At 54.1% G+C, this 18292-nt stretch overlaps 1 protein-coding gene across 1 annotated transcript in view; it reads left to right on the top strand.

The window, feature by feature from the left end:
- The window catches only part of PTPRS (protein tyrosine phosphatase receptor type S), a 96551-nt gene that overhangs the window by 58329 nt on the left and 19930 nt on the right, over nucleotides 1-18292 (top strand). The window contains exons 8-14 of the mRNA XM_054562172.1: nucleotides 6629-6898; nucleotides 8399-8980; nucleotides 9943-10076; nucleotides 10609-10753; nucleotides 15974-16279; nucleotides 17494-17687; nucleotides 17841-17867. Of these exons, the coding sequence (XP_054418147.1) occupies nucleotides 6629-6898; nucleotides 8399-8980; nucleotides 9943-10076; nucleotides 10609-10753; nucleotides 15974-16279; nucleotides 17494-17687; nucleotides 17841-17867 (1658 nt within the window). The remainder of the gene's footprint in view (nucleotides 1-6628; nucleotides 6899-8398; nucleotides 8981-9942; nucleotides 10077-10608; nucleotides 10754-15973; nucleotides 16280-17493; nucleotides 17688-17840; nucleotides 17868-18292) is intronic.

Raw genomic sequence — 18292 nt, 5'->3', positions numbered from 1 at the left:
AATAAGGAGTTCAAGCAGATAGATAACCTGGACAAGTCATTTCCCTTCTTTGGGGACCTCAGTTTCCCTGTTACATATTTCACATATCCACTGTTTGAATGATACGGCTTATGGGAAACTGCTTGGAAAAGGGCAGAAGCTAATTCATTTGCTCAGGTCTTATTTTTGGCCAGCGCGTTTTTGAGGTGGTGCTGTGATCTCATTTTCTCCTGGCTCTAAACCCTTTCCGGTGGGATCAGCGGCCTCCCCAGGCCCTGTCTCTTATCTTACTCCTTGCCACTCCCCCAGGCAGTTCTGTGGCCACGGGATCTGAAGCGAGCAAAGAAGGCCCAGCTTGGGTGCTAGGTTTTACTCCGCCAGAGGAGATGGGCCACCTGGCACCCCTGCCCTGAAAGCTGCAAAAAGTTTACGTTGTTGCCAGAGCAGCCAGTCCCAAGAGTTAATTGCAAGGAATTTCCACCCCAAATCTAATTCTTCTTCAACTCCCATTTTGCTGATCCTGGGTTGTTCAGGGGGCAGAATAGTCAGACTTGCCCTTTTCCTCCTGATGTTATATCTCTGAGATCCAAAGGGGCAAAGTCAAACCAAGTCCATTTTTTCATGCATCTGGGAGCTACACTCCCAGAAATCCCCTGGGAAAGATGCAGCTCAGGCTTTTGACAAGGTGGGAAGGTGATCAGATTACATGCTCCCTGGCTGTTTATGTTCTTTTTTGTTTCTTTAAAATCATAAGCCTTTTAGGTGCAAGTTAGTGGCTAAAGATGGTGTCTTTATCACTTGGTCCAGCAACGTAGCATTATTGAACCACGATGCACAGGACCCAGGTGAATAGTGTGCCACACACCTACGTGGTGGGAACGTGCAGGAAGAACTCAGAGCAAGCTGGGGATGTGGGGAAGAACTTGCCACGTTTAAGGGACTTAAGATATCATCAGGGATTTGGAGGAGGCCATGCGGGGCTGGGATAATTGAATGCTCAACTAAGAAACTGGGCTCAGCCCCCATCACCAGGGGAGAGGTGAAGCGCCCCGGTCTCCAGGTGCCCCTCACAGGCCTTTATCTGAAACCTCTCCCCCCCGGTCTTTTCAGATCAGTTCATAGCCTGGAATTTTATGAAACAAATTGTCTTCAAAATTAAATTGCTAGCGCTAAAGCCATATCATTAGTAGATATGACTTCTAAGTGCTCCCCTTCCCTCCTGGCTCCCCACACAGGAGTAGGTGAGGATATTTGGGCCTGGAACCCCTCTCACTTCCTCTGTCTCCTGAAAGACTCCCACTGGGGTGTGTTGGTGAGCTCCCCAGTTCTGCTGATGGTACCTAGCCATGCCACCCCCAAGGCCCCTGACTTGATCCTCGGGGTAGGTGATGGCAGATCAGGACCCAGCCCTTCCCCTCATCCCACCCTCATCCCAAGGGGAGAGGGGGCTCCGGGGTGGGGAGGCAGGCTTTCCTCCGTTTGGGCACGGCGGGGGCGGGGAGGGAAGCGTCCCGCAGGAACACTGAGCTCCAGACACCTCTCGCCTGCTGCCTGCCTCACACTCTTTGCATCGCTGTTTCCTCTGTTTTTGGTGGGGGGGTGAGGGGAACATTAGATTACACCTTGTCATTTGAGAAGCCCCTTGTCTCTGGCTGCAGCAGAGGGGGCCAAGGGAGTCAGTTGATTGGCAAGATGTCATCCCATTTTCTGGTAGAACCAAAAATAAAAAACGGAAAAAAAAAAAAGTGGAGAGAGAGAGAGAGAGAGGGTATGAAACAAACAAACAAAATAAAGCAAGCAGCAGTGTCCAGCTCAAAATGCCAGCTGGCCAAGGCTGCTGGTCTGCCTGTGGGCCAGACGTCCGGCCAGGTCCCTCCAGGCCTTGCATGCTGTCCCCATGGCGGAGGGAGCTGGTGGTGGGAGGTGGGAGGCCAGGCGGCGGTGGAGGGAAGAAGATACACAGGGCAGGCCGGTGGGGGTGGTCCACACCCTCCCTGGACTATAGGCTGGGGTTCAATGGAGGGGCTGAGAAACTGGATTCAAAATTAGGCCTCGGACCCCCTCCCTTCCCGACAGGTGTAATCTAAGCTTAAACCCGTGGAGGCTGCAGAACTTCTTGGCATCTCTCCCCTGCCCTCCCCACCCTCATCCTCATTTTGGAGTCCGGAGGAGCATCCGATCGCTTCTCTCACCCCAAAATGCCCACCAGGGCCCCACGCCCCCACCCCCGCGGAGCTGCGGCTTGCTGAATCATTGAGATGTCTGACACTGTTGAGTTCCCTACCTAGTGCTTCAACCAGATCACCTCACTTTTGAGTTTCCCCCTCACCCTTTCCCACCCTTTTCCCCCTGAACCCCCCTTTTGGTTTTTGAGTTTATGCCTCTTCCTGTTTGGGGGAGGGGTCGTCTCCCGGTTGCTTTGACGGCTTTTGAGTTGTTTTTCCATGTGAATCGGGGTTTGAAGCGACCCACCCCCATCCCAAACCCGTCACCCCCCACCGCCCACCTTCCTGACCCCCTCACCCACGCGGGTCCCCCCCGCTGGGACCCCCGGCTACTCGGTGACGAGAAGAGCTGGAAACGAGAGCCAGCCGGAGCGTGCTGAGGACCAAGGCTGGTGTGGTCCCCTTATAACCTGCCTGGACCCTCCATTCAGGTCGGTAATTGGGGGCGGGGGTCCCGTGGGGCCACTCTGTCCCATGGGCTCCGCGCCCACCTTACTTTCTAACCTGCACCTCAGACTTGCAGCCGGGGGTGGAAAGATGACGTGGGTGGGTATCAGCACCAAACGGGGCAGAACACAGCGTCAGCCGCCCGCCCTTGCCAGCTAGGAGGGTGCCTGGAAGCCTTATGAAGACCCCCAAGGGGGCTCTGAGTCACCTAGTGCCAGTGGGCGCCATCCTCTCCAAACTTGTGGCAAACCAGCCCTCTTTCTCCAGCACAGCCTTAGCAATGAATGGGGTGGGTGAGAAAGCAAGTGGGCAAAGTGTCTTAGGTGTCAGCTTTTATAGCTATTGGCAGAGCCATTTAACTGATGGCTGCTGGCCATGTTGGGGATTATAAGCACTAAAATTACTGTAGTTGATAAGTGCCCTCCCACATTTAACCGACTTACAGTTAACAACCTTGCACAGCAAGTCTTCTACATATTCAAGAAGACTTGTCTCTACTTCTGAAAAAAGGTGCCTTCCAAATGATGATACTTCCTAAGGGAAGATATTTTAGGATCAGATGTGAACAGGGTCTTTTGGGTGTGATGTTGAACCTTACAGAGGGATAAATGGGGCTCACGTTTAATCTTCAAGCTCTAGAGCCAGCTCTTACTCCCTTTGATGTTTCAGCGATCCCTTTCAGCATAAGCCTTTTACTGAAGGCTTCTGGGCATTTATTATGATGACTAGTGGTTATTATTCAACTGGTGGTTGCCGGATGTTATTCAGTTAATAGCGGTATATAGGTGATGGGTACTTTGCTGTCCTCAGTAGGTAAGGACACACAAGTTTGAAAGAGCCAGATGCTGAAAAGGGACACCGGCCATCATTCTTGCTCTTTACCATGGTGCGAGCAGAGAAGGCTCGTGCTCTCCGAGGCAGGGGCCAGGACGCCTGGCTTTGCCCTCCGGTGCCCCGCTTCTGCCCTCCGTACCTTCCAGCCAGCCCTGTCTCTGCCCGCAGCCTCCCCTCCCTCATCCACAAAGCAGGCGTAAGGACATTTGACTCTCAAAGGGAGGGATAAAGCCAGATGGGGATTCAGCTTGAAGTCTTAATGTTCCATTTTTTAAAAAAAATTTAATTCTAATTCATCCTCGAACTCTCTTAAGGTAGAGGATGTAGGTAACCTTCCCAGCACCCTGGAAGTCCAGAAGGGAGCTTCACGGGTCCCGTGCCAGGCCAAGTAACTTCTCTGCCCTAGGCACTGCCCCAGGCAGCTCAGCGGCCTCAGTATGTCAGCGATTGCCTCCGTTTCACAGATAGGGAAACTGAGGCTCCAGAAGGATGAGGGATCTTCCCAAGACCACACGGTTCATTCAGTCACATCAGCGCCCTCCACCTCCGCCCAGAGAGGTTTTCCAAAGCCTTGAGGAGTTGGCCTTATTGTGCAGTTAGTGTCCGGTCCTCTGTTTCTTAGGCCCTAAGTGACAGGCAGGGTGTCCCTGAGAAGTGGGCTTAGAGGGGCTTCAAGAGAGGGGCTCGAGTGGGGCCGGGGTGGTTTGCCCCGAAGGTTCTTGCTCTGCGAGGATGTCGCCTCTGTGGCCGCCGAGGCTCTGGGGTGCTGGGTGGGGGTCAGACCCTGTGTTCTGCCAGGGGTGGGGGGTGCCGCCCGGGGGAAGCCACAGCCCTTCTCCTTTCAGACCCCGATTTTCAGCCCCACACCCATTCCATTTTTTTTGTTGTTGTTCTTGCTTTTGGGTGTTTTGTTTTGGAAGGGTTTTTTTGTTTGGTTGGTGTTTTGGGTTTTTCTTTTTTCCGCTTTGTTTCTTCATTTGTTTCTCCTGGTTTTGTTTTGGACGTTGATGCCGTTTTCTGTCCTTGATTAATTAGCTCCCCACGCTCATTCCCCCATCGTGTTCTGTTTCCATGACAACGCAGCGTTGGGCATCCCACTCATATGCCTCGCTGTGGATGCCGGTGGCGGCGGCTGGCCTGGACCACGTTCGCTGGCTGGCCAGATCCCATTCTCTTCCCCCGACTCCCCCCACCCTCCCCCCAGCCCTGCCAGAAAGCCACCCTCCCATCTCAGAGCCCCGCCCATCACCCACTCTGTCTGCATGGCTCCTCTTCCGCCCTGCCCCACCCCCACCCCGCCCCTCACGGGATACCTTCCACTTCCTCCATCCTGTCTCCAGCGTGACTCTGGACTTTTCGAGGGGCTTCCTTTTCAGAAGGGTGCCAACTTCTTGGCCCTCGTCCTCAACCCCACAGGGCGTCCCCCTTCTCTTTACCTCCATTCAGGGATTCAGAGAGCAGGCATTGGAGTTTCCAGCTGGGAGCCCAGGCCGCCTCCCTTTATCTGTCCTCTGCAGGGCAGGCTGCACCCTGGCCGGCACCCTCTTAGAGGTGCAGCTGTGCCCCAATGCCAGGTGAAAATTAGAGGCAGGTTGGAGTGCTGAAAGTCACATTGTGTCCCTGTTCTGCCTTTTGAGGCCCCACTCTGTCCTCTCTACAGCTAGAGACAAGACTCCTTGACCCACCCAAAGCTGGGGACCTGCCCATGTGGCTTCCTGAAGCCCTAACCTCTTAGCCAGAGACAAGCTTTCTGACTAGGAGGCTTTACTAGGCTATCGCCAGCCCTTCCCACTGTGGTCACACTCTCTTAGGGGGGCAACAGTGCTGTTGAGAAGTTTAGGTGCCCGTGAGCATCAGCCTCTTGCACCCCTAACCCGGAAACCTGTCCGACTTCCGAAAATGGAGCCCCCGAAATGCATCCTGCCGCCTTCATGGTCTGCGAGATGGGGACAGAAGGCTGCATCCGCTTTCCTGCTAAGAAATGCGCAGAACATGTCCCTGTTCTCTCAGCGTTCAAGTTCATCCCCCCCCCCCCCGTTTATTATTATTACTACTATTACTACTACTATTACTATTATTGTTGTATTCTGCCAGGGCTATGATGTGACAATGTGACATGTCACATTGGGTCACATCCGCTAGAATTAATATGCAGCATTGAAGTGGGCCCCCTCCCTCCTCCTCCTCCTCTTTCTGTCTCTGTCCCTCCCGCTCTCTGTCCCTCTACCTGTGTTCTCTCTCTCTCGCCTCACCTGTCTCTCCTCGCTGGTACCCACATGAGTATGCACTAAGGCCCCTGAGATCCAGGCCTCTTCGCTGCATTAGCGCGCTCTCTCTGTTCCTCTTCCTGCCTCTCTCTCTCTTTTTCTTTCTTTCTCTCCACCAATCTCTTCTGCATGCTGTTTGTGACTCTGAGAGCTGCATTTATCAATGGAAACTTGTGAGATCCGACAGAAGCTTTTAGAAGGGTTTCTATACCCAAAAACCACAAAAATTTCATTAGAGTTTCTCATCTTTTCCTGGAGGGCCCCCCGGGAAGTGGGCAGGGTCCCTGAGTCACCAGGGGGGCGAGGGTGGGGGGCTGAGATTCCCGGCCCCCTCTGCCTCCTGGTTCCAGCTCTTCTCCGGCCTCCCCGCTCTGCGCGGTCCTTCCCAGAGCCCCACACTGCCAGCCGGGACCTTCCAGAGCTCCCCACTTGGGAGAGCGGGTGGAGGGTCTGCTCCCTGAATCCACATCTGTCATCAAAGATGAGAAACAGCTGATAAATTTTTGTGTTCGTAACTGTGCTGTGACCAGCCCCTCTGGTCTCTGAAACCCTGTTGCTATGAAATAATGCTTCATGTCTCTGATTATATATCGATATATCTCTATTGTTTGTGAAGTACCTTCCTTTGAAGTTTTGGTTTCTTTGTGTTGGAATTTGTTTCTTTAATTTGGTTTCTTTGTTTTCTTTTCATTTGGAATAAAAATTTCAACTGGGGGAAGGAAACAGCCTTGTTTATATTTAAATTGTTTTCCACTTTTTCCCCCCTTTTTTTTCTTTCTTTCTGTCTTTTTTTCTTTCTTTCTTCCTGCTTTCTTTTTTCCTCTACATTGTCTCCCCCGCAACTCCCAACCCTGTGCATCTGCCTCCCACCCCCAGTCCGCCGCGTGGCCCCTCGATTCTCCATCTTGCCTATGAGCCACGAGATCATGCCAGGTGGCAACGTGAACATCACCTGTGTAGCCGTGGGCTCGCCCATGCCATACGTCAAGTGGATGCAGGGAGCTGAGGACCTGACACCTGAAGATGACATGCCTGTGGGCCGGAACGTGCTGGAACTCACAGATGTCAAGGACTCTGCCAACTACACGTGTGTAGCCATGTCCAGCCTGGGCGTCATCGAGGCTGTGGCCCAGATCACAGTGAAATGTAAGCAGAGGGCACAGGGGAGGCAGGCGGTCCCCTGACCCCAGGTGGAGGGGATGGAGTACAGGTGGAAATCCTCTGAGAATTGGCCGTGGGTATGCGTGGCTTTGAAGGGGACCGTTCTGTGGATATATATTTATTTGTTATAACTTATTCTGGGCCCCATGGCATGAGACATGGTCTTGCTCTGTCGATCTCACAGTCCAAACTGTGAGACTCCTGTGTAGCCCCGTAGCTATGGCACAGGCTGATTGGGGCTTTGATGGGGTTCGTGCAGCACCGTTCACATTCCGAGTAAAGGCCCTACCTCCCAGGAAAGTTAGATCAGGGAAAGACTAGAAGTTGAAAGGGAATAGCCAAAGCAGATGGGATGCGGTTCTAAGAAAAAAGGATAGCCTGTGCCAAGACTCAGAGGGCGGGGGGTGGGCAGGTGTGAGGACTGTGGTCGCCCTGTGTCTCAGGTTTGTCGTGTGATTCAGAGGAAGGTGCCCACAGATACTTTTTCTAGCTTTAAAACAGGGACCAGCACATTACAGCCCTCAGGCTGAATCTGGCCCGCAACTTGTTTTTATAAATAAAGTTTTATTGGCACACACCTATTTTTTCACGCCTTGTCTATAGATGCTTTCTGGCTACAAAGGCAGAGCTAAGTAACCTCAACAAAGGCCTGTAAAGCTGAAAGTATTTACCCTCTGGGCTTTTGCAGGAAAAGTTTAAGCAGCCCTGCCCTAGGGCTGTAAAAGTGCCAGCATCAGCTGGTTTGTGGATCATTTTGCTGCCACATCGAACTCCTGATGAATGCTTCCAGGGGCCTTTGGGATGTGAGATTTGGGACAAGCAGGAGAGAAAGTAACAATTATCCAGGTGCTGGGACACAGCTGTAAACGAAACTTTGGCCTTGTTGGCAGGGAGAACAGACAAATGTGAAAATGAGATAACCTTAGGTAGTGGTAAGAACTGGGCATGGGAACCGCTAGCCTGGGTGGCAAGCAAGGCCTCCAGGAATGGTCTGAGACAGAGCTGGTCCTGTGGCCATCTGAGCTGCCCGGGCACTGGAACAGCAAATGTAAAGTGCACACAGGAGGGCCCTCTGGCTGAGCACAGTGAACCACAGAGAGAGCTGCGGACCATGACCATGGGCCAGTGCTAACTTCAAACATACGTATTTTTCTTAAATAGCAAATATTTTTTATAAAAGTAAACGTTTTCAGCTCTGCAGGCCATCCAGTCTCTGCTGTAGCCACGCATCGCTACTCTCATAGAGTCATAGAAGCTGTCGGCAAAAATAAGCCCTGATGTGTTCCAATAAAACTTTATTTACAAAAATAGGCACCAGCCTTTGGACCATCGTTTGCTGACCCCTGCTGTAGGTGATGGGGTAGGGGTTATTGGTCACTGCCCAGGAAATCAAGTCTCAGAGAAGGCAATTGAGTAGCATAAAGTCACACAGCTTTCAGGGTGTGTAGGCCAACGTGTGACCATGCCTACCCACCTCCCCAACAGCTCTTCCCAAAGCCCCCGGGACTCCTGTGGTGACTGAGAACACAGCTACGAGCATCACCATCACCTGGGACTCAGGTAACCCGGACCCTGTGTCCTACTACGTCATCGAGTATAAATCCAAGAGCCAGGACGGACCATACCAGATCAAAGAGGACATCACCACGACGCGTTACAGCATTGGCGGCCTGAGCCCCAACTCAGAGTATGAGATCTGGGTGTCAGCAGTCAACTCCATTGGCCAAGGCCCCCCCAGCGAGTCCGTGGTCACCCGCACGGGCGAGCAGGCCCCGGCCAGCGCGCCGCGTAACGTGCAGGCCCGCATGCTGAGCGCCACCACCATGATCATCCAATGGGAGGAGCCCGTGGAGCCCAACGGCCTGATCCGGGGCTACAGGATCTACTACACCATGGAACCCGAGCACCCCGTGGGCAACTGGCAGAAGCACAACGTGGACGACAGCCTGCTGACCACCGTGGGCAGCCTGCTGGAGGACGAGACCTACACCGTACGCGTGCTGGCCTTCACGTCCGTGGGCGACGGGCCCCTCTCAGACCCCATCCAGGTCAAGACACAGCAAGGAGGTGAGGTGCCTGCGGGCGGCGTGGCTTCTGTGGGGCAGCAGGACTCAGGGTGTCCGGCGGGGGCGGCGGTGCGATCGTGTGCCTGCTCCTAATGGGCAGCTGGCTGATGGTGCCTGGAAGTTACAAAGTGGTTTGTATGTCCCACACGGTGCTCTGAGATGTTTTCACGCTAGTGTTTCCGAGCAGAAAGTTGTCCCAGAAAACCCACATTTCTGGATTCACTTGAAAAACCTGATTTGGAAAACCCGCAGGGCTATAACCAGGCATCCAGATAGATCCCCTTGGCTGCGTCTGAATAAAGGGCTCCCATTTCCAGTCGCTTCCATTTTGCCCAGCTCTCCAGTATCTGAGTTTGAGAGCCACTGTCGGCTGCTGTCATTGGAGAGATTCATGCTTATTTTAAAATAACAAACGGAACACGCTTGACTCAAAGGCCGTGGGCTGGCCTCCAGCCACTCAGGTTGAAGGGCCGGGGTGGGGATGGAGGACATCTAGGTGTGTGGGGCCCCAGCTCTGCAGGTGTCTGGTCCTTTCCTCACGGGCTCAGGCTTCCCAAACCTCAAATCCAGGAAGACTCAGGCAACTCAAGGGAAGCGACAGGAGGGCCGGGACTCCGCCACCACAGAGCGGAGAGGATGGAGGTCCACATCTCCCAACACTGCCCCCACCAAGTCCTCTGTCACTTAATTTGGGCGGGGTGGGGGGGTTGCACTGGGGATTTGAAAGGGGATTTGGAAGCAGAGAGAAAGGGGATTGGGGTGGACGACAGGGTGCAGTAGGAGGTCCCCCTGCGAAAGAAGTAGTAAGAGTGGGGGGACGTTCTAGAAGCACCTGAAGACAAACAGTCTGAGCTCCATGGGGCTCTTTGTGAGGAGAGTGCAGACACCTGGCAGGTTAGGGGCCCCAGGGGTGTACCCCTTCTTGGCCTCCCCCCATTTCTGTTTCTGTGTCCCTCACCTCAGTGCCTGGCCAGCCCATGAACTTCCGGGCTGAGGCCAAGTCAGAGACGAGCATCGGACTCTCGTGGAGCCCCCCAAGGCAAGAGAGTATCATCAAGTATGAGCTCCTGTTCCGGGAAGGCGAGCACGGCAGAGAGGTACCTGGGGGCCAGGCGGGGTGGGGGAGGCGCTCCTCCGGGCCTCCCTCGCCTGCTGGGAGCTGCTGCTTCTGTCTCGCTGACTGCATCCGGATGTCTCTCTTCCCTCTTCTCTTTGCCCCGTGTGTTGCTAATTTTCCCACCTCTCTCCTTTCTGGTTCTCCATCTCTTTCCCTGTCTCTGTCTCTTTCTCCCCCTTCCCTCTGCCCACTTTTTTCTTTCTTTTCTCTCTCATGTCTCACCCTCTTTCTCTATTTATAATTCATTGGTGTCTCTGTCTCTGTATGTCTTTCCATTTCTTTTTCTCTGTGTGTCTGTTTGTGTTTGTCTCTCTTGTAATCTTTCTCTCTATTTATGCCTGTTTCCATCTCTATTTCTCTATGTGTCTGGGGTTTTTTTGCCATCATCTCTAAATCTGTTTTTCTCTCTCTGTCTCTGTTTCTGTATGTTTGCCTCTCTGTCTCTGTCTCTGTCTCTCTGTCCATCTCTCTCTGTCTCTGTGTCTCTCTCGCCACCCCGACCCTGCTCCTAGGTCGGGACTACCTTCGACCCAGCCACGACATTTGTGGTGGATGACCTCAAGCCCAACACAGAGTATGCCTTCCGCCTGGCGGCACGCTCTCCGCAGGGCCTGGGCGCCTTCACCTCGGTGGTGCGGCAGCGCACGCTGCAGTCCAGTAGGTGTCTCGCGGACCCTGCCCTCACCTTTGGGGGGGGACCCTTGGCCATCGCAGATGCCCTCTGTGTGCATTGACCTAGGCGGGGCCTGCCGTAGGGGGTGGGGGCGCCTCTGGCCCACCCCCTCCTCGCTCTGCCCCGCAACCTCAGGCACACCCACCAGCACCACCCTCGCTTTTCCGGCAGGTCCACCAGGTTCTGCAGGCTCTGCTTTCTCTGCCTTCCTGGGGGTCAGCTTTGTGGTTTTGCCCTTTGTTTGGGAGGAGTTGCTGACTGCACCTCTCCCCTCTTCCTCTCCCTGATTCGGGGCTAATTAGAACAGTACATAGGCTGTCACAGCTTGCACCCCAGAGAGAGAAAAGGGTGCAGAAGCCATCTCACCTCTGCAGGTGGCCCTTCCTCCCCCCACCGCAGGGGCCCCGTGACCAGGGGCAGGGGTGGTGGGAGCCAGAGCCGACGCTGGGTTTTGGGCGTAGTGCAGCGCCCAGTGCAGGGCTCTCAAGTGCCTAGAGTTCCTGGCTGTGCCTGCCCGGCCTCCCCTTCACAAACAAGTGACCTGGCCAGCCCACTGCGGCTGGGAGCTGGCTCTGGGCCACACTGTGGCCCCCACCACCACCCTCCCTGCCTGCTGTGAGCTCAGGGCCTATGCAGGCCCCTCCTCCTGCTGCTTCCCTGCCTCCCTCTCTTCCTTCTGCTCTCTCCTCTCTGCTCAGCCTGGCCCAGCGTGGCCTCTGGTGTGGCCTCCGCCGCCGTGGCCTTCATCGTGGTGGCCCTCCTCCCCTTCCGCTTCTCAGTCAGTCACGCGTAGCCACCCAGGCCTTGTACTGGAAGCAGCCTCAGTGGCCAAACACTCGAGCCCCACCCCGGGTGTGTGCACCCGAGGGCATCACGGGTCAGTCGAGCATGGCAGCAACTCGGGCCAGGGTGTCTGAGCTGCTGGAATCAGGGGCCTCGGAGACACAGCCCCCTGCCACCCCCAGCCCCTTCCTTCCTCCACGCTCCTCCATGCCGAGCCCAGCGCTCTGCAGGTCACAGGCGTCTGGGCGTTCTTGTGCGTGAGGCGATCAGTGAGGGTGTCCTGTGGCTTGGGCAGCCACGTGAGAGACTGGCACAGGTGCCACAAAGGTGAGTACGCGCTGGTCTCAAGCAGGTTCACAAAGACGGCCCACCCTGCCTGCCCGCCCTGCAGCAGCTCCCAGCAGCTCTGGGCTGCACGGACAGCCCAGAGCCCAAATTCAGCCCCCCAAATTCTCCACTCCACTGCCAAGATGCATGCCAGCCCAGAAAAATGGGGAATCCGGAATCACATGCTGCCCCCGACGTGGGCCTGATTTCTGTCCATAACTGTCCCCTCCGGAGATGTCATGCAGGTTGGGCCGGATTGTGAAGGAGGCGGCCTCCAGGGTCGTCAAGAAAGTGGCTTTGGCCCAGCCATGCGAACCTCGGGGCGGCCCAGGACAGGGACCGGGAGAGAAGGGACTCTTCACTTCTCACCCCGAGACGGGTGGGGCCTGAGAAAACTGGCAGCCAAGACTCAGGGCCAGGCGTGTCTTCCCCGGGGCTGCGGGCTTCTTAGGCTGAACTCAAGGGTAGGTGGAGGCCAGACCACTCAGCCATGGGTCTCCCCTGACACCGTCCCCCTTCCCTGCCTCGTCGGCACCAGTCTGGAACTGCAGCGTGCCCACGCTGGGGGCTGGAGCGGGGCTGTAGGCCCGCTTGCGTCTGGAGACCCACCCAGAGCTCGGTCTGGCCTTGTAGCTCAGCACTCGCCATTCCCTCCCTCGTAAGAAAGTCATATAAGTTAGCAGTTGAAGAGTGGAAGGTAGGTAACCAGACTGGGATTCCTGGAAGGCGTCTTTCTTTTATTATGGTTTTTCTCATCATCATCACTGTTGTTTCGTATTTTATTATGGTTTTGGTTTTATTTTTCCTCCCCTTTTTCTCAGAGCATCCATTCTTTCTGGCACATTCCTTGGTTGGTTTTTTCGCTCCTGCCTGATTCCCCTGGGCACTTTTGATTGGGGTGGCTGGTCAAGAAATGTAGGAAGGGGCACTCCAGTAGTTCACTTAGAGTGAGGCTGCAGGGTCATTCTAGCTGAACTAAGTCAGTGGAATGGCCTCTGGGGTCTCTTGTAGCCTGATGACTTTGGAGACAGACTTCTGATTCCTCTCTGAATCCCAGGGTCTAGCTCAGGGTGTGCATGTAATAAGTACTCTATTAACACCTGTTCGGTGAACAAACGAGGCCGGCATGATGATGAGGGTTCTCTGTGCCTTGACATCAAGCAAGGCCAGTGACTTTTCTGGGCCACCCTCTAGGCAAGGCAGGCTCGAGTCCTGGGCAGCTGAGGGAGTGTGGCTCCAGTCAGCCTCAAGTGGCTGGAGCTGGTGGAAGGTACAGGCTGAGATCATAATTCCCAGCCTCAGGCCAAGGCCGTCCTCAGAGAACAGGGGAGCCTGGGTTCAAATCCTGTCCCTTGCCACATGCCCTTGGGCCGGCAGTTTGCCATTTCCCAGCCTGTTTCATCTATAAAATGGGAGGTGATGTACGAAAAGCACCCAGTACTCAATCAGTGATAATAGAAAACCCAGGCAGGTGGGTATTCAACCTGATTCCCCACCTGTAACATGCGGCAGAGCTGGAAGGGTGATAGTTCTGGCTCCATAGGGTGGTCATAACTATTAAATGAGGCATGACCAGTGGGACGCATTTTGAGTCTATAAAGGGCTTAGGGTGCTGGGCATGCAAAAGGTGCATATTACTTGAGGTTTATTACCAGTAATGCCCTTAACACAGGGCCTGGTCCGTAGTAGGTGCTCAACACATGGAGACTAGTACTGTTATTTCATAAAACCTTTAACACACAGTAGGTGCTTAATATGTGGGAACTATCACTGTTAGAATGTTGCCTAGCACACAGTAGGTGCTCCATATATACAGCTGCTGTTTTAAATCTAAACACACATTGTCACAGAGCTGAGCATATAGTTGGCACTCAATGAATGGAAACTGTTAGCAGTCTGCAACAAAGTTAACCTCATTCCAGGCACACAGTAGGTACCCAAAACATGAAGGCTACTATTGTTCTGCAAAGCCTTTGGTACAATGCCTGGCATACCATAAGTGCCCAATAAGTGGTACTTTCTTTAAAGAAGTTGGCCTGGTACTAGGCACAAAGTAGGTACTTACATGGGAGCCTAACATGGCGCCAGTACACAGTTTTTGCTCCAAACCTAGAGTTACTATCTGCAAAGGCCTTGGCATCATGTGCGCAAATAACAGCTGCTCATAAGGAGTATTACTGTTTTTATATAAGGCCCTTAGCATAGCGCCTAGCACACAGTATATGCTTAATACATGAGAACTATTTCAGTTAATCCAATAAAGCCTTCAGTATAATGCCTGGCATGTAGTAGGTACTTCATGTATGGTGATATTACTGTTATCCAGTAATACAGTTCTTGGCATGCAATAGGTGCTTAAGAGGTGAGAACTACTAAGGTTCTGCAAGGCCTTAGTAGAGTGCCTAACACATAGTAGGTGCTTAATAGGCGGGAGCTATTACTGTTTTTCAGTTAACTCCGTAGCACAGTGCCTGGCACACAGTAGGAGCTTTTGGCATGTAGGGACTATTACTGCTATCTGGTAAGTCCTCAGCACAATGCCTGGTGGCACACATAGGTGCTGCATAAAATGCAGCTGCTATTTTTATCTTTAGAGGGCTTTTATAATGCCCGGCCCATCGTAGGTGCGCAATAAATCAATAAGTAAGACTTGCTGTTGATCTTTAATCCTTAGTGTGGTGCCAGGTGCAGAGTAGGGACTCAAAACTCCGATCTGTCAAGACCTTAGCACACTGTACATGCTAAATATGGGCTGTGTTCTCTATAAAGCTTTGAGCCCAGGACCAACACAGTAGGCATGCAGTAAACAGGCACTTGTGGTATTAGCCTGTATAGCCTCTGGCATGCTAATTGGTACATAGTAGGTGCTTAAAACATTAGCGTCATTTTCAAGTGAGGTCTCTTCTGAGGTCCTGGTTGACATAAGCCATGGGGGTAGCCTCTGAGGTCTCGTAGAACAGGTGTTCAGGAAATAGGTGCTTTTACTATTAGGGAGTTCCTAGCACCATGCCTAGCACACAGTAGGTACCCAGTAAATGGAGCTTTTATCACTATTCCCCTCACGTTCTATTCCCCTGGCACACAATAGGTGTTAAGTAAGTAAATGCACTTACTATTATCCCATGAAGCTCTAGCACTGTGCCTAGCACAGTATAAATGCCCAATAAATGTGATTTTTATTGCTGTTACTTAGCATAATCTGTGGCACACAGTAGGTGTTCAATAAATATTTTACTGTCATTCTGTGAAGTTCTTGGTGCCTAATAGGGCTTTTATTGCTATTTCTCTGGCATACAGTAGGTGTTTATTAAATTAATGTATTTAGTGTTACTCATCTCTGGTGCTGTGCCTGGCACACAGTAGGTGCTCAGTCAGTGGAGCTTTTGCTATTCTTCTGGCACAGTACCTGGCACACAGTAGTTGCCTGATGAATGGGGCTTTATTGCTTTTCCACTTTGGCATGGTGGCTGGCGCATAGTAGGTGCCAAGTAAAAGGGGCTTTTATTGCTATTCCTCTGGCACAAGGTTTAGCACATAGTAGATGCTCAATAAATAAGTACATTTACTATTCTATGATGCACTTGGCATGGTGCTTGGCATATGGTGGGAGTTCAACAAATAGATGCTTTTGCTATTATTCTGTGAAGTCCTTGGCACCATGTCTTGCACATAGTAGGCGCCCAGTAAATGGGGCTTTTATGGCTATTCTACTTGGCATGGTGTCTGACACAGAGTGGGTGCCCAGTAAATGGGTCTTTAATTGCTGTTCCTCTCATCACAATGCCTGGCACCCACTTGTGTGCTCCACAGGGACTGTGGCTGCCCACTGCCTAAGACCTACTATGTGTCAGGTAGGTGTAGCCACATAAGTGAGCGCAGTGTTCTTGGCCAGCCCTCCCAGCCCCACCCCCACCCACCCATCTCACCTTTGGTTGACACTTGCTTCTTTTGGGTTCGACTTCTCTTTGCTTTGGTCCAGTTTTGTTTGTTATCATCTTCTTTTTTATTTTCTCTTTCCCATCTTTTGTTTCCCCGCCCCCTCCTGCCCATCCTGCCTCCCTTCCCCACTCCCACGTTCTCCCCCCCTCCAATAGAACCGTCTGCCCCCCCTCAAGATGTTAAGTGTGTCAGCACACGCTCCACGGCCATTTTGGTAAGTTGGCGCCCGCCGCCGCCGGAAACGCACAACGGGGCCCTGGTGAGCTATAGCGTCCGCTACCGACCGCTGGGCTCGGAGGACCCGCAACCCAAGGAGGTGAACGGCATCCCCCCGACCACCACTCAGATCCTGCTGGAGTCACTGGACAAGTGGACGGAGTACCGCATCACGACTGTCGCTCACACAGAGGTGGGACCAGGGCCCGAGAGCTCGCCCGTGGTCATCCGCACCGACGAGGACGGTAAGCACCACCCTGGCCTGGGGACCCCACGCAGGCCCCAGTCCATCCTGCCTTGGAGCCTCCTATCTGGAAAACTGGGCTGGCTGGTGGCCAAAAGGTAGAAGCCACTGTCATGAGAGGGAGACATGAAACAAGCATTCTCCCCAAGAAATTCTAGGCTCCTTGACTTGGAATTCTTCCTTCTAGACCTCTGGGCACCATTCGCTCCCTGAGCCTTGTGCCTGGAAAGCTGAGCTGGCAGCCCTATAGTTTGGTCCAATGGTGGAAACTATGGAAACAAAGTGTAAGAAGCAGCAAGTAGCACTTGGAAAAAATTTGTGGTCCCTAACCCAGAAACCTAGCTTTTAGGCTTATCTTGGGATGAGCCAGCATCTGCAGCTTCCTGGGTATAAACCATCCTTCCTGAAAGTCGGTAGACTGGGCTGATCCCATTTAACCACCAGCTCTCTGGGAGACGGAGATGGATTTGTACCGTTAGTCAACTTCTGGCATGTCAATATTCCTGCCCTAGCCAACTGCAAGATAGAGAGTTTTAAGCTGCAAAGTGATGTGGGTGCTCACGTTAGGGAGGCTGAGGGCCTGGGTCAAAGGAAAGTGAGCAGCTTCCTCAGTAAAACTGAGCCTCTTTGACCCTGGTTTGCTTTTCAAGCCGTTGGCCTGGAAGGTTTGATTGGCAGCCCCACGTTGTGTTCTAAGCATGGGGAAGAAGCGGAGCAGCTCCTCCTGGGCGGGTGTGGATGGAGAGGCCCTGGCCTGGGCCAGCTGCATACTGGGGCGTATAGGAGGCCGCAGCCGGGCTGCCGGGGTTCAGACCCCTACCTTGCCTCTTTCTAACCCTGTGATCACAGAATCAACTCTCTGGGCCTGTTTTGCTCTCTGTAAATGAGGGAAAAAAGAGCCCCTATCTGGAAGGCATGCTGTGAGGATGGCAGCAGTGCGCCAAAGTCACGTGGCCCTGGGGGGTGGCCATAGGCACGGGTGCTGCTCAGTCGCCCCCGCTGTACGTGGGGCACCGTCAGGGCTCCCTCCCCGGGCTGGGGGAGGCGTGAGGGAGGCATGCCCTCCTGGCTGGTGCTGTGCACTTAGAGTGAGCGCCCAGTTAGCTAGCAGCCACTTGGCACCCTGGCAGCGGGCAGCTGCCCGCGGCAGGGCCGGGTGCCCCAGTAACGGTGCCCCCCACCCTCCCCTCCGCTCCCTGCTCCCCCCCTCGCCAGTGCCCAGCGCGCCTCCGCGGAAGGTGGAGGCGGAGGCGCTCAACGCCACGGCCATCCGCGTGCTGTGGCGCTCACCCGCGCCAGGCCGACAGCACGGCCAGATTCGCGGCTACCAGGTCCACTACGTACGCATGGAGGGTGCTGAGGCCCGGGGGCCACCACGCATAAAGGACATCATGCTGGCCGATGCCCAGGTGGGCGGGGCTTCAGGGCGGGGCCTGGGTGGGGAGGATTCCAGGTGGGCAGGGATGTGCCCCACCCTGTGCTCCTGCCCTCTTGCTGCTTCTCTTCTCTGGCCACCCCGCTCATCTCCTCCTCTCTCCCCTGCCGCCTCTTCCCACGCTCAGTGGGAGACGGATGACACGGCTGAATATGTAAGTAGTGCTCTCCGGCCGCTGGCGTGCTGTTTTCGCGGGCCCTGCCTTGCCGTGCTGTGACCCCCGCCCCACCCCCGCACGCCCCTTGTCAAAGGGTCTCCTCCCCCGGGTCCCAGAGGCACATCCCATTATCTCTCAGAGCTTGTGGTCTCAGTTTTCACGTTGGACCAGTGGGCACAGCAGCCCAGGAGGCACCTGCTAGGGACCCCAGAAGGGGAACCCGGACACAAGGCAGAGGCCTGGACCCAGCGGCCATCCGTGTCCTTCTTACTTGGATGGCCCCTAGGCTCCCAGTTACACAACCCAGCCCTGGCCCCGCCGCCTCACTTGCTGTTCTCACCGCCACACCTTTGCTCAGGCTGTTCCTGTAGTGCCTTCCCTACAGGGCCACCCCGCTGTCTCCCCGTCCTCCCGAGACCAGA

The sequence above is a fragment of the Pteronotus mesoamericanus genome, unplaced genomic scaffold (genome assembly GCF_021234165.1).
Source record: "Pteronotus mesoamericanus isolate MK-2021 breed Mesoamerican mustached bat unplaced genomic scaffold, CSHL_Meso_final scaffold_636, whole genome shotgun sequence".
Classification (NCBI taxonomy): domain Eukaryota; kingdom Metazoa; phylum Chordata; class Mammalia; order Chiroptera; family Mormoopidae; genus Pteronotus; species Pteronotus mesoamericanus.
The sequence above is the reverse complement of the archived record's forward strand: the minus strand, read 5'-3'. Positions and strand labels throughout refer to the sequence as shown.